Genomic DNA, 27,335 nt, shown 5'->3' on the forward strand with positions numbered 1-27,335 from the left:
TGAGAGGTATTGGCATTACAGGTTATAGATCGGCTGCTGCAGGAGCATGACACTTCTAAGACATTTCCATTCAAGACATAATAAAACTTTAAAATGGCAATAGGTGCAGCTCTGAAAGGGATGGGTTACCTTTTCTAGACTTGAACCTTTGTTTTTCTGACCAGCTTTGGCATCACAGTCGTTTCTTCTCTGCTGCTGCTGTTGCTCCGGTTCCCTGTCTGCTTGCTGATGCTGCTGCTGCAGCGCTCCGTGCGGCTCCTCACTCCAAATTACCAGTCTGCGCGTTTCCAGTCGCTCCGAAATAGCTTACAGAGAGTGACTCCGAAAATAACTGCACCGATCAAAGCGGCCACATTCAGTCCAAACGCAGGGTGCAGTCACAGTAGCGACACCCCGGGGTGCTCCCGGCGAAAGCTCGGTCTGCAGCAGGTAGCAGAGCCGGACTCACGGCTGCTTCTCGCCCACCCAGCGTGTCAAGCGTCTGGGCCATTCACAACTAAAGTCATGCGTATCTGCGTGTATGTGTGCGTGTGGAGCAGTGAGACAGTCAGTGCCCAGTGCCACGCAGCGCCGCAACATGGAGCGATGCCCTGCATACCACTGCATCAAGTCAGCCCGATTCATCAAGTACACCACATCCGGCTGTGCCTTTCAAAGTAAAACACTCAACGGTCTCAGGACCTCAGGAAGCGCTTAAACCAAAATTAAAATGTGCTTGGAAAATCTTCATTTGGTGTTTGTGATTAGTGCCATCTTATTATACATTAAAAAAAAAAACTTGAACCAGGCGAACAAACTGAGCACCGGAGCAACATACGGCGGGAGGGGGGTTGAACTCAGTTCTGAATTATTTATGCTGAAAGGAGCCAATAATACCTAAATCATTCATAATTATTCAAGAGAAACAAGGTCGATGCCAATCAAACCTCCATTCATTCCCCCAGAAGACCATGGCATCTGACATTTAACATGATAGATGGAGGGAGACGCAGGCAAGTGTCAGACATTATCCTGATCCTTTTCTTCCATCAGTCAATGAAAGAACAGGTTTATCAGCCAGAGTAACAAATGGGGTAAAATTAACTCTACACAGCGCTTGATTGTGGCATATAGCTACAAGTTAAATCGATCTAAATCTATTCAGAGCTTAAAAAAAAAGTGAAGTCAAACGCAGTGTATGCTGAAGGCATATTTTAGACAGAAAGAGAAACATTTAGTGCAACGTTTAAATGTTTGGGAGATTGATTATCTTGTTTTTCTGCTTCTTATTTATTTATTTAGTCATGTAACTGTAAAGGGCAAATAGATGGGCAAAAAAAATGCATGCCTCCGGACACTGAAAATGAATTACTAGATGGAGCGTTTGAATCATTTATATCGAATGTTTAATTTATCAACTTGAATAATTGCATTGACATTTTGAATTTGAATCACTTCACGTGAAATTGAATCAGTTGACTTGAATAACTTTTTATTTAGGCCTATTCTAGTGGAGAAAACACATTTCCAACACTGGTCAGGCTTCATGGACATGAATACATGTCGCTATTTAAAATGTATCTTGTACAGTAATTAGTAAAAACAACCAAGAGAAGACTAGTAGAAGTACAATTAGTACAAGTGTTAGAGAAATAAACACAAGGCACACATAGGGTTAAAGCAAATACCTCCTGAAATTTCCCTCAACGAGTTGCACCTCAGCGGGACACTTTTGGTAGCCATCAACAAGATTCTGATATAAAATTCTAGCTGAATATTTTACCACTCTTCTTGGCAGAATTGCAAGAGTTCATTTAAACTGCCTGGGTTCATAGTATGGATCCAACCTTTAAGCATAGTCCACACACTTTTCAGTAGGGTTGAGGTAGGGGTTTTGGCAAGGTCATTCAAGAAATGTAATATTAGCTTCTATTACCCATTAAAACCAGGTTTGTATATGTATATCCCGTTGGAACACCTAACTGTGTTCAAATTTCAGCTGTGTAGCTGGTGATAAAAGAAAGATGTTCTCTTTCATCTAATTGTATGGGGAGAGGTTTTATTTGGGGATTCCTGATATTGAATTTGCTGAGTCATGGTAAATGTTTAGGCACCAGTTTGTACCTTTTCTGCATGAATTTATCGTGGAAATTCATGAACCGAGTAATTAATTAAAATACAAAATGATATATTCCAGAAAGGCATTCTTATCACTTTTGCACACATATTTACTCATATCAGGCCAGGTCTTTTTGTTGGGGAGAAATAACCTGCTGAAAATGTCACTTGCTCATTTGACTTTAGGTTCTTAGTTCAGTTTCTGTTTTTCATCACATTCAAAACATGTCACATGATCTTTGATGATTTTAATAAGCCAAAAAATCTCTGCTTTCTTATTAAGTTTGACTAAAAACAAGACGATAAGGCAACAGGTCTTATGCATTATTTAACAAACCAGCAATAATCATTGTGAATGCAAACTGAAAATGGCCTTTTATGTGGGGGGGGGACGAAGCCTTGATACTGACTTACTAGTCCTTGTTTTGAGAGGTTATATTGTTCCACTGCAGACTGAGATCATAACACCGTGTTTGCATGTGCCACTGATAATGAAGTTTACCACAAAAGATTTTATGGCAGTATGAACTGAAAATGTTAGTAAGTGAGTAAAACAAGACCTGCTCATGTCTGAGGTACTGCTGTCGTGTTTAATAATATCACAAAGGGGTTTTTCTTTGTAAGAACTCGATTTATTTTGTGTCTCGATTGGATTAATATTGGGGGGCATATTCTCGGCATCATTCCAGAAATCTGCAGTCAGGGCTATTTAAGCAGTCTTTAAGAGAGAAAGCAACCATTTTCTACCACACTTGACACTTTACAGAAAAACATGACAACATAATTTATCTCAGCTTATAAGCCATGTAACTAAACACATCCATCAGTATGCACACTAACTAACAAACATGCCAAAACAGACATTTGTACACAAAAGGTATTCTCTCGCCAATTGGTAATGAGAAATACCTGACGGGTTCCTGGAAACTGGCTTTGGTGTGTGTGTGTGGGGGGTTTCTACAGTGTACTCACACAGAGTGTGATAGATGAGGTGGTCACAGATAGAGCTCCCCTCACCTCTAGAAATACATATGCTCCCACTGGCACTGAATCAAATCCTGCCAGAGCTTTCTTAATCTCTGTCTTCCCCTGGACTTTCCCATCTGTCTGAATATAAAGAATGAAAACAGTAGAGGTGAGTGTGGAGCCCACTCTAGCCCACTGCAAGAGGAGGTAAGATTAACTGGGACTAACACAGGATTGCAGAGGGATCAGCAGAGTTGTGGGGAGCCAGAGAAGGAAGAGAGTGGCTCAGTGAACCTGCTGGCCCTGGATTTCTTATGCTAATCTACTGGGGTTGTAGCTCACCTCAAATTTGTCTGATGTTATGCCAGTGTGAGAGATCCTTTTATCAGCTGCACATGAGTTCTGTATCATAAAGGAGCCAAAACACTCTCAAATTTGAAGTTACAGATTGGCCTCCATTATCACTCACATAAAGGAAAGAAAGCTTTATTTCAACACTGTCAATAAAACAATATACTGGCTAAAACAATTAGTCTGAAGTGCACCTAAAATTATTTTAAACCCAACAACAAAACTTCATGTGCATTATAGTGATGAAAAAGTGTGTCCAATTGTTTATTTATATCTTCACAAGTAATCCATTAAAACTGTAAATGTTTTCATGGTAGACAAATAGACAATTTCCAGCTGTCGTCTCAGATGTTAAATTAAAAAGAATAAAACATAAACACCATCATTTGAAGCCATTAGCGTAAAGCAAGGAAAAGCTTAAGAGGATAGAAAAAGTAGCTGGGATGAAATTTAAATCATATCACCTATAATACAAACAATATAAGACACAGAGACAGCAAAAAATAAATAAATCCTGGACTGAATGAATCATCCTGTGTTGTGTCTAGACACAGATTTAAATTCTATATTTTGTCACTTAGTTACTGATAGCCTGGTCCAAAAACACACAATGTGTTGTGTTGCTTTCTTTAGTTGAAGAAAATGATAAAAAAAAATTTTTTTAAAAATGCCAACACAGTTTGACATAAAATAGTATTTTTTGCACCAACAAGGTGTTCCCCACAGGGGTATGAGCAGCAAGCTTGACATTGTTGTATATGATGTGCAGTGTGTCCTCAAAAAATCTGGGGAAACTTAATAAGTGGGGGACAAAAGAAGTGGCAGGTCTAAAATATTCTGAAAGTGGTTTCCTTAGACTGAAAATATCTAGCAATAGGTCTCATGGAGTGATGAATGTAAATGTAAAACATTTGTTTCTAAACATCAACAAAACAGAGGAAGTCAGAACAGGTGAAATATTCCGTGTCTGCAGCCATCCGGGAAAAAAACGGCGGAAGCTCTGTCACGTGTGAAAAATATATATATATGAGCTGTTTATTCCAGTTAATCTAAAACTGTTGAATATTGGCTTTGCAACAACTCTTTGAACTTGTCTTGCTAAAGCTTTAATTTGATCATAATCAAAGACAAACTTGCCAATAAGTAGTCATCTTGGTCGTATTTTCAGGCAGTTATTTTAAAATTACTGACTATGCTCCAAAGCAGTTAGCCTATACGTGTACTGTCATCTTTGCTTGGACCAAGGAATTCTTGTTGTCTTAACTGACATTACATCCAGCCAGAGAGCAGCGCTTAATTCTAGTGATTTTGATCAGATGTGACCGTCGTGTCCACATATGCAGGTTTTATTTCCCGTAGAGCGCTAAAATTAAATATTTTCAAACTCCCCGCCCTGTCTAGAAACACGTGGTTAGAACTGGACACCAGCCACCGCGCAGCTGCGGATTCTGGTTTCGATGGAAACGTATCATTTGGAAAAAAAACCGCAGTGGTGGATGTATTGTACACAAAGTGGTCATTATCCGAGTACAAAGTAAGTCAAAAAAAGTGTCATATATGTAATGTTTTATATTACTGTAGTTATATTTAAGTTAAGGGAATGAAAAGTTTGAAATGTACCTTTTGAAAATGTATTTATAAAGTTTTAAAAGGTTCGCATTGCGCTTTGAAACCACGTCTTTTTTCTTTTTTTCTTTTTAATTTACCGTCTGTCTTTTGGTGATGGTGATACTTTGTGAATAAGCGCAGGCCTGAGGTAATTATTAACGTATTACTTATTAAATAAAATTATTAAACATCATTTGTAAATCCAAGTTCATTTGTAATGTTAAACTTTAGTGTGATTACAAAACAATGTTGAAAAATAACTTTGGAGTTTTGAAGTGCACACTGAGTGGAAAAATAGTCTCTTAGGGACACTTGTTCACATTTTTGGTTACACAAATGTCTAGTTAGCCAATCACAATCACGAACTGCTGAATTTCAAACTGAGCATCAGAAGGAGGACAGTGTACACAACGTTTGATGGCTTCCTCCAGCAGCACATTGGACCATGTAACAAAGCTTAAATATTTCAAACTGGTTTCTCAAACATGATAATGAGTTCACTGTACTCAGATGACCACCACAGTCGCAATATCTCAATCCAATAGATGATCTTTGGGATATGGTGGAATGGGAGATTGATGTTATGGACGTGTATCTGAAAAACCTGCACTAACTGTAATGCTATCATGCCACTGTGGATCAAAGTCTCTGAGGAAGGTTTCCAGCACCTTGTTGAATCTGTGATGGGAAGAATTAAGCAAATAAGGTGTAACAGATGAAGTGTGTAGCGTAGGTATGTTGCTCTCATAAAATAAACCTGCTTTTGATGTCCAGCTTATTTACTTGCTCTTAAAATCTAAAAATAAAAATGATTTCATTGTATAATTACTATTCAGACTCCTTCCAGACAGGCTATTTATTTACAATAAATAGCAGATAATTTGTGTCAGGTTTAACTTCTGGAAGTTTTGTGTGTAACTAGTTTCTGTAAAATTTTTAAGCAGAGAGAGTGAGTAAGGATTCATGGTATTGAACTGTTATCAGCACAGACATTATGTCATGCTATGGCCTTGTTTTCTATGATAGTAACTGAGACCTGATTGTATCTTTAAATGTTCAGACTGGCTTTTATGCTATTTCTCACTGTCTTTGTGTTGCAGGGGACAACACGTTGTGAGTAATGCTGCCCTCTTGGTGGAAACATTTACAGATTGAGAGCATGGTACAGTTTGATGTACACAACACAAAAACTCATACGGACATGCTGTATATCCTTCCTTCTCATCCACTGTATTGAATCTGTTTTATCAGAATTTTTATCAAAGGTGGAGTCAGGAGACAAAAGCAAATATTTCGGGCGTGCCGAATATTTTCACACAATTGCACTCAGTGTCAGCTGCAAGGGAAGCCCCGAAGGTAAGGACACTTTCAAAACAGGAACATCCGATATCCCTCTTGAGTAGCACAGCTTTCCAAAAGTCTCACTCTCCAGCAACCTCTCTGTTTGCCACCTGTAGTTGGCCCCCCACAGCTTTGGGAAGTGTGCTTCATCTGAGCCAGAGAACCCTCTGAACAAAGCCTCAGTGTCCCGCTGTCAAGCTTTTTCCAGCGTAACCCAGAGCATGAGTGCAGAGCTGGCAGTGACTTCAAAAATGCCCCACTGTGGAAAGCCCCCACTGCCATCCAGATGTAAGTTTTCTAGAATGCATTTTGTGCTGCAGGTTGTAGCAGGACCTGGACCGGTTTTCTAACTACCCTGTGTTTTATTTATTTATTTTATAATATTAGTTGTTATTTGATATCCAAAATGTTTTCATTCCAAACCAATAAGTTTAATTTCTTTTCCTTTCTCACCATAATATAGCACACAATGTCCCGTATCACATCAAGCACAGGTCTAAGCTTGTGAAAGATGCTGTATTAAATGGATCTACCCACAGGGAAGCGTGTAAACAAATACAAAGCCAAGACATCCTGAAGAGCAGGAACAATGTGAACCACCTTTTCAACAGAACAAGCTACGGGCAAATCGCAGAGTTTGAGCTCCCCTCCAGTGCTGAGACTCTGGACAACTTCCAGGGAGACACCATCGCTGTCCTACATCGCCACATATTGAATGTATTGTCTGGTGAATCTGAGGTGGAGGCAGATGGCGGCTTAACAGACTCCTGGCAGCACACACGTAGAGAGAGTGATTCGATCACCTTTTCGAAAACAGCACGTCAGTCAAGTTCAGTCTCTGCTGGCTGCTCTCACAGCCCGCTTAGACAGCAGTCTTTCAGGTCACAGTTAAGTATGTCAGCAGTCCTGAGTGGAGCTCCTCTTAGCAGTGTCACTCCTCTCCTAAAACAAAGAAGGTCACCTCATGTGATGCCGACACCACCTGGCAAAGTCAACACGGGCTTTTCAGCTTGTACTCAGGGGGCAAAGCAATGTCCTCCCTCCTTACTCAGCTCAGGCCTCTCTCAAAGGCAGACCTGTGTGGGCAACATGGAGGACGGCGCTTTTCAGAATGGAACCAGCAATGCCAACACACTGCGGTCTCGTAATAAAAGAAGAGGTCCATATACCTCTAAAACCTCCATTATGATGACAGCTGGTGAAGGTGAAGCGCTTCCACAGAATCAAGAGTGCCAAGGGGCTGCTGCTGCTGAAGTGCCCCCATCTTCAAAAGACTGCGATGGACAGATGTTATCCAGATTCAAACGGAGGTGAATTACTTTTACAGACACATTAGGTGATCTACAACCAAATTTTAGGTAATCTTGCAGGATGTTTCAATTGTTAATATGTCTGACTTTGGAATACACTGATTAGCCGTGACTTAACTGGAAATTTAGAGAACTTTTTCAGCTTCACCGCTAGAGAAGCTTTTAATGATTCAAAATATTTCTTGAAATCTTATATTGGACCTTGTTGGAGCCCCTTTAGTTCATCCCATGTGTAAAACAGGACATTTTAACCTCTTTGCCCCTGCTTTTGAACAGATTTTTTGGCTGCTGTTTATGGACTCAAGGTTTCAGAGCAGCATTCAGAGCAGTTTAAACTATACTGATTTAAATATTCAAAACGCTGGCCCTTGTTAAAATGCGATTCCACCATATATAACAGTATATGTATGAGAGTATGTGGAGTCAAACATAACAGGTTCCCATTTAGACATATTGTCTAATGTGATATATCATCTACCTGTAGGATGTTAGAGGAGCCATTACAGGACAATGAGGAGGAAAAAGAGAAAGACCGATGCCGGATCTGCTACAGCAGTGACGCGTCACCGAGCAACCCATTGTTGTCACCCTGCCTGTGTTCAGGAAGTCTGCTCTTCATACACTTGGACTGCCTGAAAACATGGCTCAAGGCCAAAATCCACTCAGGTTGGTAGGCAGCTAAAATTGAGAAGCTGAATTTTCTATATGAATGGTGAAATTTGCCATTTCAACATGCTATTTTTTCAGCAAAAAAAGTTCTTCCATATTATCCAATTACCTATAATATTGATTAGAACAAAATTAAATAATGTTCTCTACTGAAAGAGGAATAACAATATCAAAACTGCAGCCCTGGCAAGACCTCCTACACTGGAGCCCATTTATCATCCTACAAGAAACACATGCTTGTAATGTCTTCAGTGCAATAATCTGATTGATGTTCCTTTTTTTCCCCGCCTGACTGGACCTCTTAATTAATCTTTCTATGGTTCAGACCAGTTTTAACCAGGAAGATAATGTTGCTGTTTCCACTGTGTCTGCTGGTATAGCCCCCAAAAAAGTTGCCTGCAAAAGAAAAAGCTATACGGTAGTATTATGGTCAATATGCTTAGTCACGATGTGTGTGTATTTCCAGGGTTATCTTTCCGTGCTGTCCAAAGATGTGAAATTTGTAAGGGGAGGGTAGTCGTGGACCCAAACGTGTTTGACTTGAAGGACTGTTACATGAGAATTCAACAGGTAAACTGAGAAAAAGAATAAAAAAGAAAAAACAGGCTTTTGAAAAATTAAAACTATAATTACATGACTGCACTTTGTCCTTCCCCATCTGTTTCAGGGTGATGGCATCACTGGGCGCTCTGATGTGTCAGATATAGTGGATATCATGATCATCTCAGGAACTGTACTCTATCTATCCACATTTAACTCCCAGCCGCCCTGGGTAACTATACAATCTTAATATTTTATTTTTCACTTTCTTTAATTATTTATGTTTTTGCATAAAATGGATGTGTCATGGTCCTAATATTGTCTCTGTTTTGCTGTGCCACTTTGTGGTTCTAGCTTTTCCTAATTCCTGGTGCCTTGTCTTGTCCCACTAAGTGCTAGTTTTCACATTTTGGTGCAAGTTATTTCTCTCTGTTATGTCCTGGTTTCCTCTGATGGTTTGTGTTCTTGTGTGTTTTGGGGGGTTGTCTCCACTTGTGACCTTTTGCTACCTGGGTCATGTTTTGTAATTCACCCTTTATTTATATAATCTTCCCATCGTCTTTGGTCCTTTGTTTTCCTTCCTGTTTTTGTTTTTCATCTGCCTTTTTTAAATTTACTACACACAAGAAGATGTCAGTTTCATCCCAAAGCATAAATGTTAACACATTTGAAGATTTTGGGTTCTCTCTACAGCAACTCAGTTTTTTTTATTTCTTTCTGCAGATGCGATTGATGTTCATTCCCTGCATGCTTGCCTGCCTAATGACAATAAGAAAGATGAGGAGGACCCGTCAAATGTTAATGGGCATTTGATCCCCAGCTCAAATCCACATTTGAGTGTTATAATAAATTGCAGTGCATCAAATTTAAGCGAGTGGATAAGTGTCAGCAGCTATAGTAAGGCTGTAACAGTATTTGAAACTAAATCAATTGTATTTCCACAGCTCTAATCTCTTTTTATTTATTTGGCTTCACAGAATGAACAGTTAACAGTTTTTCTAACACTTTGGCAACATCGCCAATCTTTAGTGATTTTTTTATTTGTTTAGGTGGCATTTTATTGCAGCACACAGATTTTTTTCTTCTCATGCCAGTCATGAGAGTGGAGTGACACTGGAGCTGATGCCAACAATGTGCACCAAAGTCGCGTGAGCAAAATCAGTGATGCTTCTCTTTGAGATTCTTGTGATGTGGCTCAGTTCTCCAACTACCTACAGTTAAACACAGTTCGATTAGATTCAGATTTAATTTAATTGAAATCAAGTAGGTTACTTAAAAAGGTTATCTGAACCTTTACAGTGACAACAATTTCTGTTGCAGGTGTAATATAAAAAAAGAAATTTTACTTTACCTGTTCCCACTTTCTGAGGATGAATGCAGCCACAGCGATGACACCAACACCCAGAAGCATGCAGTCTTCAGTCACTGGTACAAATTGTTCCCTGGTTTTCACAAATGATTGATGACATATTAAATCACACAAAATCAAAAATAGTGGATGGGTAATTTTCTATACTGACATCAGTCTGTTGTGGCATTAAAAGTCTTTCAGCTTTCAGCTTTAGTTGATTAATTACAAATATTTTTTTCACTCCCAGCATTGTTTAAAAAAATAGATTACACAGTTTAGAAAACATAGTCTCAAAATTTCAGGTAAATAACTCAAACTTGAGAGAAAATCACTAAGTTGAACTCAATTGAAATTTTCAGAAAGTAACCTGAGATTTTGAGGTGGATGGCAAAAAATGTTGGGGTTTTGTTTATGTTTTTACTTGCAAGCAAGAGAACAAGAAGGGTTCAGATCCAGCCTGGGGCCTCTGTGTGGAGTCTGCATGTTCTCCCTGTGTCTGTGTGGGTTTTTCCAAGTACTCTGGCTTCCTCCACAGTCCAAACACATACATGGGGTTAGGTTAATGGGTATTTTTAAATTGACTGTAGGTGTGAATGTGAGCGTGATGGTTGGCTGTTTCTCTGTGTTAGCCCTGCAACAGATTGCTGACCTGTCCAGTGTGTACTGTACCGCATCATCCTAAATTATTATGAACACTAGTTGGCCTGACAAGCTGTAGGTTTTTGAATTAAGTGAAGTGACACTGAAGTATCTGTGTGACAACCAAAAAAAGAGCTGGTCGAATTCTCTAAATACTAAAGAATGGCGCTTCAGGGCTTCCTGTATTACCTCCTTCAGCAGAGAATACACCAGACCAAGCTTTATGAAAGGAAAGAAGATAAAGCTGTCCCATAATTCACAGCAATACATCATCAGACCAAAGGATCAATATGAATGATGTAAGTAATGCAGATCATGTAAATGTTGTTTAATTGTACGTTCAACTTTGTGCCATAACCTGCTAAGTTTTGAAGAAGGTTAAAAAAAAAGGAAACAGGTCTTTAAATCAAGATCATGAGCTATTTAAGGTTTATTGTAATTCAGTTTGCTAACTCAGTCAGTTATGTCCTCAGTTTAATTGCTGCTGTATTGCCAACCTTTATGATTGGGATTAATTTTTTTTAACTTCAGTCAGAGAAAGCCTTAATATAGGCAGGAATTACACTGGATCTGGAAATATGAGCTGATGGGCTGAGAAAGTAATCTCAGGGTAACAAACATTTCATTTCACTTTATAGGCCATTTATTCCTTTTTATTTAAATTTATAACTTCAGTAATGAAGTCATATTTTCACAGTTTCTCTATTATGAGCTGTATAAAACAGTATTATAAGGACAGTGAAAAGGGCAAATTATATAGGATGAATCTTTTGTAGTCAGATTTCAGCACATTGCTGTCTTAACATCAAAAACCACATTATTAAACAGCTAATGCAAGTGCAGTCAGATTCTCTGAGGTTCGTTGTGGTTCTCTTTCCCTGTGTCCTTATGAATTCTTCAGATCTTTAATGGATCTCATGACATTTCCCATCAAGGTCACAGAAAAGTGATTGGACCATCTGACCTTTGAATGTTCTCCAAAGCTGCATGTCCATTCTACCATCTATCAGAAATATTTTCTTAAAGCCAAATCTAATACCTCTGTTCCCTGGATGGGCTGACACGCTCAGTGGTTGTCATTAACAAGGTTTCATAGATGGCAGTCCTCTCCAGGCTGATAAACTGGAGAACATGGTGGCAGTAGTGATAAAGATGCTTCATAGGGACTGATGGCTCATTGTGTCCTACAAGAGTTTATGTAATCATCTCAAAGCACTGACATTAATATTTATAATATGTAATAAACTTTTCTGTGCATACATGGACCCTTACCGAGAACTTCCAGAAGTATTTCCACATAAGTCAGTGGGTTGAGGACATTTAGTCTGAATTTAAGCCCTTTCAAGACCATCAGCTCTGATTCCAGGAGAGCCTGTTTGGATACAGTGCAGTCGACTGAGTGTAGAAAGTGTACAGCAGTATTGTTGTCAATCATCTGCAAAAGGTGTGGAAGAATTATGCAAGATTATTCTATTTGCGATCTCAGGGTAACTGACATAAGTAATCATTGGCAAGGCAGAACTTGCATGACTGTGCAGAGACAGTTTGTTCGCAAGCTGAACACAGGAGAAGATGATCAGCGGGAATTTGTCCTTCAGTTTGTTATAAACAGCATCCTCATAACTTCTCGGACGATTAGAAGTTGCACCTTTAGGTGTGGGTGCGGTTATGAAATCTTCAATGTATTTGACCATGAACCTGGCAAAGATAATGATTATAATTATTATTATAAGTGACAGTATGCTAACTAAAACCAGTAATACACAGGGTGTAACCAACAGGGAAAGTTACATGTGCTGCTCAATCATACCTTTGAAGTAATTCAACAGCGTGGTAACCAACCAGTGGATCCAGTCTCAGTTCTTTAGTTATCAGTAAGATGTACTCTGAGTAACACAGGAGAGGAAGGCACAAGAGCAAAACATAAAACATTCAAAATAATTTAGAAGCAACGTCATGTGTTTATTAAAGGGACACTTAACCCCAAATTCAAATGTACCAATGTTTCCTCTGACCTGTAGTGGTGTTTAGAAATCTATACTAGTTTGATGTGAGTTCACCAGTTTAAGATATCTTAGCTGCAGAGACGTCTACCTAGTGGTTTAGCCCATAAAGTCCTCAGGAAGTTATTTACAGAGATCAGAGCTCTTTCCCCATAAACAACTATAGGACTGAAAGTCTTTTTGGAGCTGGAGAAATTGTTATGGATATTTAAATTTGCAGGTTTAGAGGAATTCTGGGTTGGCCACACTTTTTTTAATCCTACAAAGCTATGTCTATTATTATTTAAAAAAGAAAAAAAAAGAAAAGGAAAAAGGGGCAGGGATAGCTCAGTAGGTAAAGTGGTTGCCCCATGATTGGAAGGTTAGGGGTTTGAATCCACTGAACAGCTACGCTGAGGTACCCCTGAGCAAAGTACTGTCCCTACACACTGCTCCCCGGGCGCTGCACTGGTGGCTGCCCACTGCCTCACTGGGTGAATGGGTTAAATGCAGAGGAGTAATTTCCCTACGGGGACTAACACATTATTATTACTATCCTTTGTATGGTCTGTGGCTGTGTGGAGTTGCATAGAGGAACTATTTTCTTCTCAGATCTAAATCAGACGAGTAAAAGAAGCATCCAGCTGAGGGGGGAAGCATCAATGTTCACATCCTGTCACGCTGGCACCAGCATAAACCTGGCATCATGCACATTTGGGTGCCAGTTTTTGCAGATACAGTTTGAAGATGTGGAAAATAGTTCTAGCTTTAATCCACATTCCAGCCCTTGCATAAGTTCATTAGATCTGAATAGATAACAAAAGAATAAGGTTATGGATAGAAGTGTCCAAAATGAGTTTAGGATGGGTGGGGTCCTTATTCTTAGAAATAGAATAAGAAATAGAATAAGTAAGGGAATAGTTTGAAGGTCATTTTACTTCATAGGCCACATAGAGCCCAATTTGATTTCACGTGGGCTGGACCACTACAAGTTACATAACCCGTGAGATAAATAAACCTTAAAAAAATCTCCAAATGTTTCCATTTCCTTTAGTCTTAAAATTATGGACAGTTCATTCACACAACAAGCTAAGCTTTCTTAAGAAAAAAAAAGTACAATTTCCACATTCATTACATGTACATGTAAAGGTATTTGAGGTATTATGACTCAAACATGACAAGTTTTAGAAATAAACTGTCCATTTTTTGTATCTCTGTTTCAAACCTTGCATTTCATCATTTTAAAAATATAATTTGGAAGTTATTATTAACTTCTCTGCATCCTCTGTGTATTATGTATTTGTGTTTTATGCTATTAAGCCATCCCACCTTCTGTTTTAATTTAACATCCCCTTTTCTTGTACTCTGTGATTTAATTCAGCTGTGTCTTTCTCCCCAGCTGTCTCTACCTTTCCAAATTGCCTGCCTGTGTATATACAGTCAGAGTGTCTGCTCACATTTCTCTACCTGCTTTCCAGCCTTAGTGTGTTTTTAGATTTAAGGTTTTAGCAGGTTAGTTTTCAGTTTTCCTTTTGAACTGCATCTTTTGAATTTAAAGCAACTCAATAAATGGCTTGCTTTAAGTTTCCCTTTGCCTCCTTGAGACTTTACATTTAGGCCCTCATCTCTGCAACATTCGACAATAACAGGTGAAACCAACACTGATAAGCACTCCTCACAAGGCTGTTCCCATAAATCTAGCCATATAAATGGTATTTTAGCTGATTTGTGGGCTACAAGGAAGCATATGGATTCATTAAAAGTTATTATCACTGTTTTCCATTGCTCCTCCTCATCCTCTCTCACAGGATTTGTCTGCGGAGATGCTCCTAGCTGGTAAACTCAGCTGCCTCAAGGAGTTTATATTGTGAATCGACCTCCATAATGACAGGGTTCACAGATCCAGATGTATGAAAGACTTCAGAGTGATTACAGGGTGCAATGAGGCTTAGTGGGCCATTCAGAGGTAGTCCTATACAGCTTAGTCACTACCTGCTGACAAAAGACAGACTTCACCCCAAAGGCTTGAAATACACAAAAGACACTCTGCTGTAAGTCTGGTGTGTACACAGTAGTGGTTTATAGTAGGTTATCTACCATGGATGATATGCTGCAGTTTTACTTTAAGTCTGCATTATTTTCATCTGGACTATTTTTTAACATTATTTTATCTGAACAAGGTCACTACAGTTAAGTAAAACTAAATGAACAGCTATAGGAGTAAAAACATGTTAAAAACCTGATTTAGTTTAATTAATAAATTAATTTATTTTTCATAACCAAAGATGTTTTACTTAGAATACTAAATAAAAGTAATCCAAACATACATAATGATTTTAGTTTAGTTTTTGACAGTTTGGACAAGTTTGTCATTGAAGCCAGCCTCAGTTTGCTTTAGCACTTGTTTATTGGGCATTTACAAGACTATAAAAAGACAGTTGGCCTCACAAAGTGTTGTGTTTGTATTGTGGCTCCTTACAACACATCTGTCTAGCAGAGAGCCAGCTGTTCTCTCTTATGCTAGCAGTATATTTCATGGTATAATACTTCTGCTGTGCCTTTTCTTTTAAATGACTTTAGTAAGCATTTTTTTTCTGTTTTATTTTGCTTCATTGCAGGGGTGTCCAACTCCAGGCCTTATGTGCCGGTGTCTTGGAGGTTTTAGATGTGTCCTTGATCCAACACAGCTGATTTAAACGACTAAATTACCTCCTCAACATGTCTTGAAGTTCTCCAGAGACCTGGTAATGAACTAATCATTTGATTCAGGTGTGTTGACCCAGGGTGAGATCTAAAACCTGCAGCACACTGGCACTTGAGGCCTGGAGTTTGAAACCCCTGCTTTATTGAATTTACTGAACTTTTTTTAAAACTTTTTTTTCCCAGCTTCAAAAATAGCATTTAATTAAAATGTTCTTTCTTGTCACATTATTTCAATGTATTAAGATTTTAACTTAATTTGATTTTTAACATTTGAGTTGTTTGAGTTATTTTCTTTATTTATTATAATTATCATATTTTATTATTTCTTATTGAACTCACTTGTTCTGGCTTATTATGTTTTATTTTGTTATATGATTTCACTTAAGTTATTTTATAGGGTATGTAATGACCTGGTGGTTTTTAATCACTGAAAATTCTCAAATTTGGGATATATGAAGTACATAGCATACTTCATATACCCCAAATTTGTGTACTATATCCTCTCAAAGCAGATCTGATAATGTCAGATTCTGAACTTCCCCCACCATTACAAAACAACAACAACAAGAAAAACGACTTACAAATAAAATAACAAAAACTAAAGTAATGAAAAAGGAAAGGAGAAAACGACATACAAAAAATATAAAAGAACAATATGTGAGGCATGTTAAGAAACAAAACAAACAAATAAAACTCTATAATAGTGAGCATTAAAAAAAATCTACAAAAAACGGCAAACACAAAACAACCACATCTAAAAGTAAAAAAATAAAAATAAAAATAAAATCTCAGACATCTGGAGGAAGGTTTAAAAAATCCAAATAAAAACAAAGAAATACATAATAATAAAACAAGTTCTACTTGGCTCATTGATAAATTTCAGTTAGCAATAACGGAAAGAAAAACGGTTATTCACGTGATTCCAGCTGAAAATCTTGCGATATTTTTTTTTTAAATTACCGTTACGAATAAAAGACAAACAAATGTTTTCTACAAAATAATAAAACGGAGCAATACTCACCAATGACTCTCTTATTTTTGAAATTCCCGCAATATTTCGTTGAACTCGGGAGGTTATCTTTGTTTCTTTTGTCCAGATTTACAAGAAAATCAGTCAGTAGGTCAAAAGAGGCCTTCCCGAATTTTACACCTGCTGCGTTACTTTTACTTGGAGAAAAAAATAATCTTTTCGCCATTTTAACTTCAGTAACTTACTCTGAGCACGACAGACAGCTACATTTATGTGACAGACTACTCTTAAGTTTATTTACTTTTTCAAAACTAGACACCCATAAATAAATAACCTGCGTCTTATATTTTCCAAAAGATGGCGCTATTCCCGCATGTTTCCCCCGTAGGACCGTCTTCTAACAGGAACCAAAAACTACCTCTGCGACTCATTTGTAAGTTGCACACGTTGTTTTCTTGGCGGTTCCTCTCAGCGCAGATCTGATAACACCCGGATAGGACACACGCAGCGCGCTTTGACAGAGCAGAGTGTTTAGAACGCAGCGGCGCGTGTAACAATCGTGAAAGCGCCGTGCTAACCTCACGAAGTGCAGATATGGCCGACAAAACGCCGCCTCAGAAATCCAACGTTCCATACGCAGCCAGGATAGACCCAACCAAAGAGGGTCTTTCTCAAGATCAAATGCATTTTATCAGACAGGTGGAACTGGAACAGTGGAAGAGGAGAACGTCGAAGCTGCGGACACGAAACGTGGTGACGGGACTCGCTATCGGTGCGCTCGTGTTGGGAATTTGTATCCTTGTCAAACGTCAACGCAAGGTGAACTATGTAACGTTAGCGTAGCATGCTAACGTTAAGCTGTGTCCTCTGTTTAGGAGTTAGGTTAAGCTCGTTTACCAAGTATTAAGACAGACGCAAATGTATCGGCTTACTTAAGTTAGAGTAATAGCTGTCAGTTTCATTGAATGCTAACGTGACAGCTAGCTCAGGTAGGTGTAAAACGATTTAAGTGTACTGCCAAAGGTAAACATCAGTGTTGTTGCGTTTAAAAGAGAACTCATTAAGAGTTTCAGGGTTGGTAATTTAACCAACCCTGAAACTGGCAGCGAAAACTGGCCTCCGGAGCACCTCGTTTGAAGGAATTTATTATTCTGTTGATCAATGAAATCCATTAACTGAAAGCAATGATATTTCCTCTTGTGTTTTGGGATAAACGTGTTTCCTGAACGCATCACTGGCATTTTGAATGACAGATGTCGAAATCTGAAAATTTCATCCACTCTTATGGCAGTTAAGCGCGTCAGTAGCAGCCAGGTGCTGCTAATCAAATGCACTTGATAAGTTTGCAAAGTTGCTTCTGAACAAACCATATGACTTCTTGAACAATGTCCCTTGGACAGACGAGACCAACGTGGATTGACCGTAATGCACAGCATATGAGTACAAACACCTTGCTGTCAAGCACAGTGGAGGTGTGATGATCCGGACACCTTGCAATCATTGAGTTTATCATGAACTCCCCTGTATAAGTATTCTAGTGTCAAATCTGAGGCCATCTGTCCCAACAGGTAATTCTTCTTCAGAATTGGGTCATCCAATAGGACAATGAAGTTATCTTACTTAATCATGGGATGTACTTAGTTTTTTCGGTAAATTTGTTTTGTTTTCATGCTTTCAAATATTTCTCTTAACCACTTGCTTCCAAATTAGACGGCTACACATTTTACTCAGTCTCCCAGGAGCGGATCATGGATGAGATCGATGAGGAGGCCAAGCATGTGAGAATGCAGGGACCAAAAACCGGTGCCAACTGAGATTTAAGTGTCATCTGCTTGTTGTTGGACTTTATTTCTGTCCTGCACTTAACGAGGAGGAGGACTCATGATGCCACTGATCATATTCCATGGCTGCTGTGTTCTTTTTTGTAATGTTGAGACAGCTGGACTTGGTCTTGATTTGAAGGCAATTGTGTGGCTGACTTAAAACTAAGTGCGGTGTAGTTTTGAAGAAGTTTCCTGTCAGTGGTAAGGACCAATCTGCTGACTTGATCATGACCTTAGAAGCTACACTGTAGCACAATCGGCACCCTTTATCTGATGTTTCCAGCAATGATTAAAATAAAGGGAATATAAAAAAATATCAGTCAGCTAATGACTTAAAAATCTACAGTGGCCTTCAACAATAGAGAATGCCAGTGACACTGCAAAAATAACATTATTTATGCTAATAAAGTTTTGATTTATGAAATAAAAGCCTCATGTATTAGATTGCTTAACAGCTATGTCTCTGTATTACCATTTATTTAAGAACGAGACAGAAAGCAGTAAACATGACACAAGACACCGTAATACTTAGGATCGCATTTATTTTCATCAAAATTTAATATATGGAATTGGATCTAGCCACCAAATCTCAAGAGCAAATAAGACATTGTTAGGGAAAGGCACAGATTCAGCATGGCAGGACAGCAGCTTCAGGAAGCAATACAATTATATATTTACATTCAAATAAATCTGAACTAGAAACTTTATTTCCTTGAATATATTAAGGTTTGGGAGTTTAGGTGCCAAGAAATTCAGTGTGTGATGGGAATATTTTAAGGCAACAGCTACAGATTCACAGCTTTGACTGATTCCTCTACACCCCACAAAAATAGACATTGTTTAAAACCATGGGTGGGTAGATCATCACGTCTGTGATCAAACATGAAACGGGAGATTATCATCTATGGGGGGAAAAATTACAGGAAAACTCGTTAGCTCTCGCTTGAGTGAATAGTTTTACACACAACTGTGTTAAATGACTGAGAACTACAAGTGGACTTAAAGTGCACAATGTGCTTGATCTCTGGAATAAGCAACAATCAGACTTTTGTTTGAGAAAGGATTAAGATAGATGAAGTATTTAATTTGCTCCTAAATTGTAAACATGATCTATAAATGAATTCCGTTATATACACATGTACAGTTAACAGGAATTCAGTAGTATAAAGTCTAGGTGGATTTTCTCACCATCCTTTCCCCCCTTTTTTAAAACCAGCTACCAGATTTTGAAAGTGATGCGTAACATTTTTACACTTGTGCACCATTTAACTGAACTTCTGCCCATGTGTTTAAAACTAAATTTGCCTTTTGCTGAAGAATCGTACAACATTTCCCACCTGTTGGGACACGATATCTTACTACACAGCTGTCCAATGGAGAAAAAAAAAAATCACCTTCACTACATCTGAAAATTGCAGTCAAACGTCTTCAAGCTGAGTCTAGAGAAAACATAGGTGTCCAAATCACTAAAGGAAGCCAGATAAAGACTACAACAAATAACTGAATGAAGCCCCTGGAAGGCATTGATCACAGTTCTAGCAAAAAAAAAAAAAAAAAAAAAAGTATGTTCACTGTGCAGCTGCTGAGACATCTTTACCAAACTACAGCGAGTGAGGTGTGTAATAGCTGTCAGTGTGTGTGTGTCAGTCTCACTGTTCACATTTCTGTGCTCCAGACTAGGTTAACAGCAGCGAGTCAGACAAGCAGGAAAACAGCAACTGTTGTCGTTCTGCGTCAAAATCGTGGTAAAGTGCTGCAACTCGGCAGCTGCGGCACGGCATACCGCCGCTTGACTGCGTTCAGGCAAAAAGATAGAAATAATGTCGTGATGTGACACTGTGCAGAGCACTGCGGCAGCCTGGAATGAAGGTGGTTACGTCCGAACCGTTGGGATCTGACAGTTTATTTACAAAGAGCAGACACGAACGTGTCACTTGGCTGCTATTCTGTGCTTCAGCTGCAACAAGTTCACCAGGTCGAGATAATGGGCTGAAATCTGGAGGTTACACTTCCTGTGTAAATCCAGCTCCACTGGTGATGAGTTTCTATACATTTGAGGTAAGTGGCCATGGGCGGACAGGGAGCAGTTTGCAGATAGGTGTGCCAGGGTTAAAGCGATCCTCCTACAGGACAGGTTTGACCACTGCAGTCACACTTCAGATGAGGTAGTCCAGATAACGGCGTGCTTGGCTTGGAGTTTGTTACTAGAAAAGTGAAATATAAGAATACGATTTAGAACAATGCTTTTTTTGTTGTGTATGGAGGACAATGGTTAAAGGGTGTCTACAGAGTATAAACCTCTCCTGACATTTTGGCCTCCTCTACACATTCAGGTCAGAAAATGTAACTCAATCTGTTGGACCAAGTCTTTGAGTCTGTTTTTATAGGCGTTGAAACAGTTAGCAGTAACAGTTGGATGATAAAACACATTAGCTGACTTAATGGATGTAACAGTTTAAGCTAAACACTGCATATAAAAGATGCATGTGGCAATTGTGACATCACCCATTAGTAATTGAAGCCTCAAGCTAAGTGTTTTTGCAGTCATGACCTATTAGCAAGTGAAGGCTCCGTTTGGAAGCTGGCTTTCAAAACCATCTGAGAAACCGATGGACGCTGCACACTGGTAGGCTAACGACTAATGGATGCAACTCAGGTTTATCCTCTATTCTGACTCTGGGTGGTATTATAATTTACAAAATGAACATCATATTGTACTGAATAAGACACAAAACTTGTAATTGAGTGTTTCATGATGTCAGACATCAAGGGAAGGCAACTGGAGGAGTTGCCCCCTGCTGGCCATTAAAAATAATGCAAGTTTAAGGCTCTTCAGTATTGGCCTTACTTTCCAGACCCAGAAGCTTTGGCCATCTTTTGCATACAGACTATATTTTAGATCCAGGGATTTAATGGAAAGATGCTTTTTTAAGTTTAGTGACAAATATGAGGCCAATGAGTCAAGACAACGAGACTAACGATTACTCTTGGTGGTTCAGGCTTTATTGGTTTAGACTTGGGACAATCTAAATTGGATCAACAATAATATTTTTGCTGTCTTGTTTTCACATTAACAAACAACTGGAGGACCATGTTTACATTTCAGCTCACTCTCATGTTGAGGAGACATCAGAGGAAAAACATTTTTTATGTGAATCTCAATTGGAAGTTTTTTCTTAATTTGAATTTAATGGCGTTTTAAAAACGGCATTAAAATAAAGGCATGAATTCGTTTTTATGGTTACACCTGTGTGTTTATGTTAATTAATGTGCAAACAATCGCTAAATTTAACTTGTTTATACCTGCACCTTGTTTCATTTGTCATATAATCAAAAGCTTGTTAAGGAAGTGCTGACTCACCATTCTACTTAGGTCTGTGGCAAAAGTGACGCCTTTAAAAGGTTTGTCCTGCGAGCCACTGCTGCTGCCTCCAAGAGAGTTTCTCCTAATGATACCTTGGAAAGCAGTACATGACTTATAAAACTCATTCAGACTCGAAGCTGTTGCATATTTACATGATAATAAATAAAGAAGGGAATATTCTTTGTTACCTTGAAGCGGTAACATCTCCAGTCGCTGAAGGCTGTTCCTGCGAGACGAAGGAAAACCGTTTCCTTTGGAGAGGCGGCGCTGTCGGCTGGACAACATAGCAGCAGGAGAGACGATGCCCGGAGGGGGGACCTTTCCCATCTTCTTATATAGTTCTTCAATTTCTCTTTTCTGGGCAGCCTGCAGGGCCAGAACTTCTGCCAGATGTCTGATAAAGGACAAAAAGCAGCACATTTAAAGACTCACTCAATCAGAGTTTTAATTTAGGTCTTTGATTAAGTTATGTACTGAATTTGAACATGACTTTGGGAGAGTGGGGGGTTTATCTAAACACAATCTGTTTACAGTAAAGACAATAAGTCTGTTCTCTTGTCTGGCAAATCTCGACATTTCCTCGTTATTCTTTATATCAAAACGGATGCAATTTTTTTTTTAGTGCTCTCAAACGAATGCCAGATATGAACGCTCATAATGTAGCTCGTCTAAGCAAACAGTTTAAAATGTTCCTGAAAAAGCTTTTTTTGTTATACGTTACTTTAACTATCTTAAGTGGTGTCACTTACTTCTCTCTGAGCTCCTGAAGCTCTTCCAGCATGTCCTCATCTTCACTGTCTGAGTCATCACTGCTTAGGTAGGGAGCACTGCGGTTATAAGTCATCATCCATAAATTGTGAAGGGCATTGGTGTACTGTGGACTGTCCGCTGCTCCGTCCCACAGCCTCCCCTCTGTATCAGCAGCCGTCACAGAGAGCCCGCTGTCTGCAGACGTTCCCAACAGGCTCAGGCTGTATGCCCTTCGACGGCTTCTCCTCCTCCCCCTTGGCTGTTCCCCGATAACCTCTTCCTCATCTTCATCTTCCTCTTCCTGCTGCTGCTGCTCCTGGCTCACTGCCCATCCAGCCTGCCCGTCAGCCTCCTGTTGGACTCCCGAAGAACCTTTGCGGGGTTGTGGGTGAGGAGGGGTCATTGTGAAGGAGGTGGCCAGGCTCGCCTCAGACTCACCCTGCTCCTCTGTGCTGCTCTCCGACTGGCTGCTGCCGTTCTCTGCGGGCTTGGGGGCTGCAGGTGCAGGCGCATCAGGCAAAGGGATGTCCATGCTGGGCGTCACCTGGAATCGTCCAACAGTCACTGATGCAGACTGAACTTCTGCAGTGTAGAGGAAGAAAATGCGTACATGTAAAGGCTGTCAATCACAGCTAATCATAGACTAAACAGCAGCAACTGTTCTGTAATCATTCCTAATCACATGGGTTTGATTAAAAGCTTGTCACATATTTCTTGAGACAATAACAGGTCTAAAGGTGTATTAGGCTTTTTCAGCATGCGTTATTTCTAAGCATTAAAGTGAATTCCCTCTAAAGAGTCTGAAATTATAGCAGTGACAGCTGATATGATGATATATAGCTATGATGGATAGTCACAATCAAACACAACCCAGGACTCATTTAAAAGTCAGCTAATTTGTTTACCCGGCATTTCCCAAACATGTTTTATGACAGATAAGCTTTTTTACACTGTACAGTTTAACACTTTACATTTTTGTACTGCTCATGCCACTTGTTTTAATGTGTTTAACTTTAAGGAAAAGGGTCATTTTTGCATTGTTCTACTAAATTTATATTCCTTTATTTCCCATCCTCTTTTATTCTCTTTTTTTAATGTTTGTAATTTGTTAGAGTGTGTTCTCCAGTGTGCTTTGTGACTCCTGAATGCTAACAGCACTGTTTAAACCAGCATTGTTTGCTTACATGGTCTCCTTACACACTTTTACTCTGCTTGCATGTTTGAATAGAGGCCTCGCCACATTAAGGGATGTTTAAAACCAGCTAGCTTTAAATGTAGGCTCTCCAACATGGAAGTCTGCGCCAGTGGAGCATGAGGTAGAGTTGTGTATTAATCGGAAGGTCGGTAGATCGGTTCCCGGCTACTCCCGGGATATAAGGAGAAAATGCTACACACTTAAAGATATCAGTTTGAGTGTGATTGTTTCATTTTATACATGCTTTTGGAAAGGTAAAAATTATTTTAAAGGGTAATAAAAAACAAAAAACAAGAGAAAAAAAAAGAATGAACCGAACAGATGCGTAAAAACTCATGGACGTTATCTTAGCACATCCATCTGGCAGTGGGATAAATCACTGCAGATGCTAACTGGAAGTTCCCGTTTCTGTCAGAGAGAGGCAAGCTTGCTATTCTACTTCTACCCGACTACTTAATTAAGAGACCCTTCAACAACCACAAGTGACTCCGCAGGGATTTACAATCGTCACGGATTGGTGGGTGTAGAGGAGGAGATGGAATGTAGCCCAAGTGTGACTGCATGTGCTCACATCTGGAGGCAATTTAGGGTTTTAAAAGGCCTGCAGTGCTTCGATTTGCCCACTGAGTGTCCTCCTTACAGTAAATGCAGAACGAGTCTGGGTCTGTGCCCACTAAAACAGAGGGACTCTGTTGAATATGGGCTTCTGAGGAGGGTATAAATACTGTCAGGTGTGGACATGGGAGGAGAGCCTTTAATGGGCACAGCTGCTCGCTGATTGGCCTTTGTCAGTGGGCCGGGCCGCAATAACACCTATGTTTGTGTTCATATTGAATGGAACATTAAATCCAGACTTGCGCTTACGCAATAGCTCTGAGGCACCAGTAATAAGTGATAATGTCAGCAGAGACAGAAGGAACTAGGATTGCAGAAGGAAAAAACTCAAAAAGCAAATGGTCCATCACGTATTTTGAGCCATTACAACAAAATGGATGGCTAAAGGTGCATGTGCGTGTTTGGGACGCACACATAAATATCATACAATAGGCTATTTTCTAGCACTCTGAGCCTCTGGCTAGTAACATTCATCATGTTAGAGCAGTGCCTGCTTGGGGAGTTTTGCTGCAATTCACACATGTACAATAAACATGTCACAAGCAGGAAATCATAAAGTCAGTGTTTGAAAAGAAGAAAAATTCCAAGGATACACTCTCTGGATAAGTGCTTATCTAAGCATAGCTCTGCAGAAAAAGCAGACTTTGTATTGCAGTTTTCTCCAAAACTGCTCATCCATAAATGTGAGTGATTAAACACTCAAACACTCAAAGACAAAAAATATAAAAAATATTAATAAAAGCATGTTGAGATTTAGAGTACTACTTAGAGTATTAGAGTAGTACTTAGGAAATCTTGTGAGAACTTTCTGATAGGAAAGGTAGGAGTTGGTTTTATGGTTAAAGTTTATGTTACAGTTAGCATGAGGGTTTGCGATGTAGGACTATAACTGGTAACAGAGAGCAACTTCTAGCCAGAATATGAGAACCGCTTTTCAAAACCACTTCAAACCCAGAATCACACTTACTTTAGTCTTTTGTAATACTTTTAAATCAATCATGGGATAACAGCTTGCTATCTTCCCGTTCAATAAATAAAACTATGTACCCCGGAGAAGAACTCTTTAGTAGTTAACCAGTGCAACTATGACACAAAACTACATCGGTTATATGAGGTTGGTGTCTATGCTTGTGCAGTTGCTAATCACATTATTGTTTGTTTATGAAGTAGTTAATGATCTCCAGTTATTTCAAAGCTGAACATCACTGCTATGGCCTTTTAGTGATGCAGAGACCTGCTTGAAAAACATGAGAACACGCAAATAATTTCTTACCAGATTTGGGGGAAGAAGCTTTTGGTTTGGGGGTACTTGTATTCTTCGCTGGCACAGCAGGGTGCAACCGGCTGTTGAAAGATGATAACTAAACAGAGGGAACAAATATTATTAGCACAAGTGCTACAGCAGACCAGACACGACTGATACTCATTAAATGCCATTTTAAAATTCAACCAATAAATCAGGGCAGTGTGATGGAAGTCCCCGTCTACATGCTAATTTACATTCAATTATTCTAATTAGCTCCATGCAGTGAGGAAGAAATTGCAGTCATATAAAGTGTTCAGAACTATAATATAAAAATGACTAATGAGAATTATTGATAAAGATTAATGAGCTAATCACTCCTATATTAAAAATTGCTTTAGAAGAATCAGAACTAAAATAACTCACAGTGTTTTCTGGGCTCTCTGGGGGTGATGGTGAAAGATCTGATGAGCTTGAACTTGAATTCGAACTGGAGACCTCTGGTCTGGGTTTAGCTGGAGCTGGAGCTTGGGCTGAGGTTGGGGGCATGTGACTCCTTTCCTGGGTCCGGCTGGGGGAACCGGTGAGTCCAACCTGCTGTGCAGGAGGAGGTGGAGGAGGAGTGGAAGCCATGGATGGTGGGGGGGCAGGATGGGGCCACTGTGGAGGATTGCTGTGAGTTAAATTAGCTCCATCCATTTGAGGCATATGCTCGGGGCTGTAGTAGACATTGTTCTGCACTGGGATCCCCCCTGCAGGGTAAGAGGCCTCTACTGGTGAAGTCTGGTAAGGTTGAGGGTAGACAGAGGGGTAACCTGGCTGTGGAGCCATATGACTGTGTAGGTGGGGGAGAAAGCTTGGATATGAGGGCAGCCCTTGGGTGGGAAGGCCTGCAGGAGGGATAAAAGACTGAGCCATGCTCATTGCCATGGAAATTACATTGGCTAAGGAAAAAAGGGGCTGCGAGTGGGGGGGCCACATGGTGGGAGTTTGAAGGGCAGGAGGGGATATGTTAACAAATTCCGTGTTGACAGGACTTGGGGTCTCACTCACAGGACTCGGCGAGTTTGGGGTTGGGGAGGGAACAGAGGGGAAGGTGGGGTTACTGGCTACACGTGTGAGGGGAGGATGGATCCCGGCTGGCTTGGGTGAACCAGGAGACCCTGGATATGGGAATGGAAAGTGGGTGTGGTTCATAAAGGGCAAGTGGTATTGCTGGTGATTAGGCAGGAGAGATGTAGGGCGGTGATGGTGCTGATTATGAAGAGGAGAACCTAGAACACAAAGAGACAAGCGGAGCTTAATTCAACATATAAAGTAAATGACCTTAGACTAGATTAGAAAACCTTTTCTGTTGTTGTACCATGTAAAATATATTAAAATTAGGGGCATTGATCTTGTTTGTGCTCAACCCAGTGAGTTAGGTTCGATCATATCGTTTCTTTCCTCTCCTCGTTTTGTCAGTCTGAATCTTCCCTCTCCCCGCCTGCCAATATAATCACTATGAGGAGCATAGAGTAAATGTTTCCCGTCCTTTTAAATAATGAGCTTCCATGGTGAACAAAGATGTTTTGTTTAAAGCAGCATCGGACCATAATTGCATCTGATCGCTGGAGCAGTTGCACACCAGGCTTACATGGCCCTGAGGGATTTAGCGTCAATGGAGCAAGTGAGGCTTTCATGTCAACATTTTAGAGGAGTTTAAATGGGATGCACGTGTGTGTATGTATACAAGACTGTGGGTCTAATTGTCAGATTAAAGAAGTCAAGATTGTTACATCACTCCTTGGGGAATAGCTTAGGACGCCAATACCCAGC

At 39.7% G+C, this 27,335-nt stretch overlaps 5 protein-coding genes across 5 annotated transcripts in view; 2 read left to right on the forward strand and 3 right to left on the reverse strand.

The window, feature by feature from the left end:
• Positions 1-587, reverse strand: part of tanc2b (tetratricopeptide repeat, ankyrin repeat and coiled-coil containing 2b) — a 190,091-nt gene extending 189,504 nt beyond the window's left edge. The window contains exon 1 of the mRNA XM_085361558.1: positions 130-587. The gene's annotated coding sequence lies outside the window, so the exon portion shown is untranslated. The remainder of the gene's footprint in view (positions 1-129) is intronic.
• Positions 588-6,142: 5,555 nt separating this feature from the next.
• LOC146627012 (uncharacterized) lies at positions 6,143-9,695 on the forward strand. The gene is made up of 8 exons (XM_085360984.1): positions 6,143-6,184; positions 6,274-6,378; positions 6,480-6,651; positions 6,827-7,673; positions 8,158-8,339; positions 8,809-8,912; positions 9,010-9,114; positions 9,606-9,695. The coding sequence occupies exons 1-8, from the start codon at positions 6,143-6,145 to the stop codon at positions 9,693-9,695; spliced, it is 1,647 nt and encodes a 548-aa protein (XP_085217110.1).
• A 281-nt stretch (positions 9,696-9,976) lies between these two features.
• cntd1 (cyclin N-terminal domain containing 1) lies at positions 9,977-16,753 on the reverse strand. The gene is made up of 7 exons (XM_085360986.1): positions 16,579-16,753; positions 12,683-12,758; positions 12,399-12,570; positions 12,145-12,307; positions 11,912-12,056; positions 10,234-10,324; positions 9,977-10,093 (listed from the first exon to the last, which is right to left on the reverse strand). The coding sequence occupies exons 1-7, from the start codon at positions 16,751-16,753 to the stop codon at positions 9,977-9,979; spliced, it is 939 nt and encodes a 312-aa protein (XP_085217112.1).
• A 334-nt stretch (positions 16,754-17,087) lies between these two features.
• coa3a (cytochrome C oxidase assembly factor 3a) lies at positions 17,088-18,776 on the forward strand. Its single transcript, XM_085360987.1, has 2 exons — positions 17,088-17,320; positions 18,238-18,776. The coding sequence occupies exons 1-2, from the start codon at positions 17,122-17,124 to the stop codon at positions 18,339-18,341; spliced, it is 303 nt and encodes a 100-aa protein (XP_085217113.1). The 5' UTR covers positions 17,088-17,121; the 3' UTR covers positions 18,342-18,776.
• A 1,158-nt stretch (positions 18,777-19,934) lies between these two features.
• wnk4a (WNK lysine deficient protein kinase 4a) overlaps positions 19,935-27,335 on the reverse strand; it is a 50,350-nt gene continuing 42,949 nt past the window's right edge. Inside the window, exons 15-20 of the mRNA XM_085361561.1 lie at positions 25,944-26,791; positions 25,548-25,635; positions 22,464-23,046; positions 21,903-22,108; positions 21,712-21,806; positions 19,935-20,554 (exon numbers count right to left, since the gene is read on the reverse strand). Coding sequence (XP_085217687.1) covers positions 20,552-20,554; positions 21,712-21,806; positions 21,903-22,108; positions 22,464-23,046; positions 25,548-25,635; positions 25,944-26,791 — 1,823 coding nt within the window. The 3' untranslated portion in view covers positions 19,935-20,551. The remainder of the gene's footprint in view (positions 20,555-21,711; positions 21,807-21,902; positions 22,109-22,463; positions 23,047-25,547; positions 25,636-25,943; positions 26,792-27,335) is intronic.

This window comes from Diplotaxodon limnothrissa, linkage group LG8 (assembly GCF_057381915.1).
Source record: "Diplotaxodon limnothrissa isolate DT_005_m linkage group LG8, D_limnothrissa_male_GT1.1, whole genome shotgun sequence".
In the NCBI taxonomy this organism is placed as follows: Eukaryota; Metazoa; Chordata; class Actinopteri; order Cichliformes; family Cichlidae; genus Diplotaxodon; species Diplotaxodon limnothrissa.

Bases quoted from the DNA above. Each gene is read 5' to 3' on its own strand.
- LOC146627012 (XM_085360984.1), top strand. From the start codon at position 6,143: ATGCTGCCCTCTTGGTGGAAACATTTACAGATTGAGAGCATG. The intron at 6,652-6,826 runs GTAAGTTTTCTA...ACCATAATATAG, and splicing joins GCCCCCACTGCCATCCAGAT to CACACAATGTCCCGTATCAC. The intron at 8,340-8,808 runs GTTGGTAGGCAG...GTGTATTTCCAG, and splicing joins CAAGGCCAAAATCCACTCAG to GGTTATCTTTCCGTGCTGTC.
- coa3a (XM_085360987.1), top strand. From the start codon at position 17,122: ATGGCCGACAAAACGCCGCCTCAGAAATCCAACGTTCCATACGCAGCC. The intron at 17,321-18,237 runs GTATCCTTGTCA...CTTCCAAATTAG, and splicing joins TGCGCTCGTGTTGGGAATTT to ACGGCTACACATTTTACTCA.
- cntd1 (XM_085360986.1), bottom strand. From the start codon at position 16,753: ATGGCGAAAAGATTATTTTTTTCTCCAAGTAAAAGTAACGCAGCAGGT. The intron at 12,057-12,144 runs GTAAGGGTCCAT...AAACTCTTGTAG, and splicing joins AATACTTCTGGAAGTTCTCG to GACACAATGAGCCATCAGTC. The intron at 10,094-10,233 runs GTAAAGTAAAAT...GTTTAACTGTAG, and splicing joins TCCTCAGAAAGTGGGAACAG to GTAGTTGGAGAACTGAGCCA.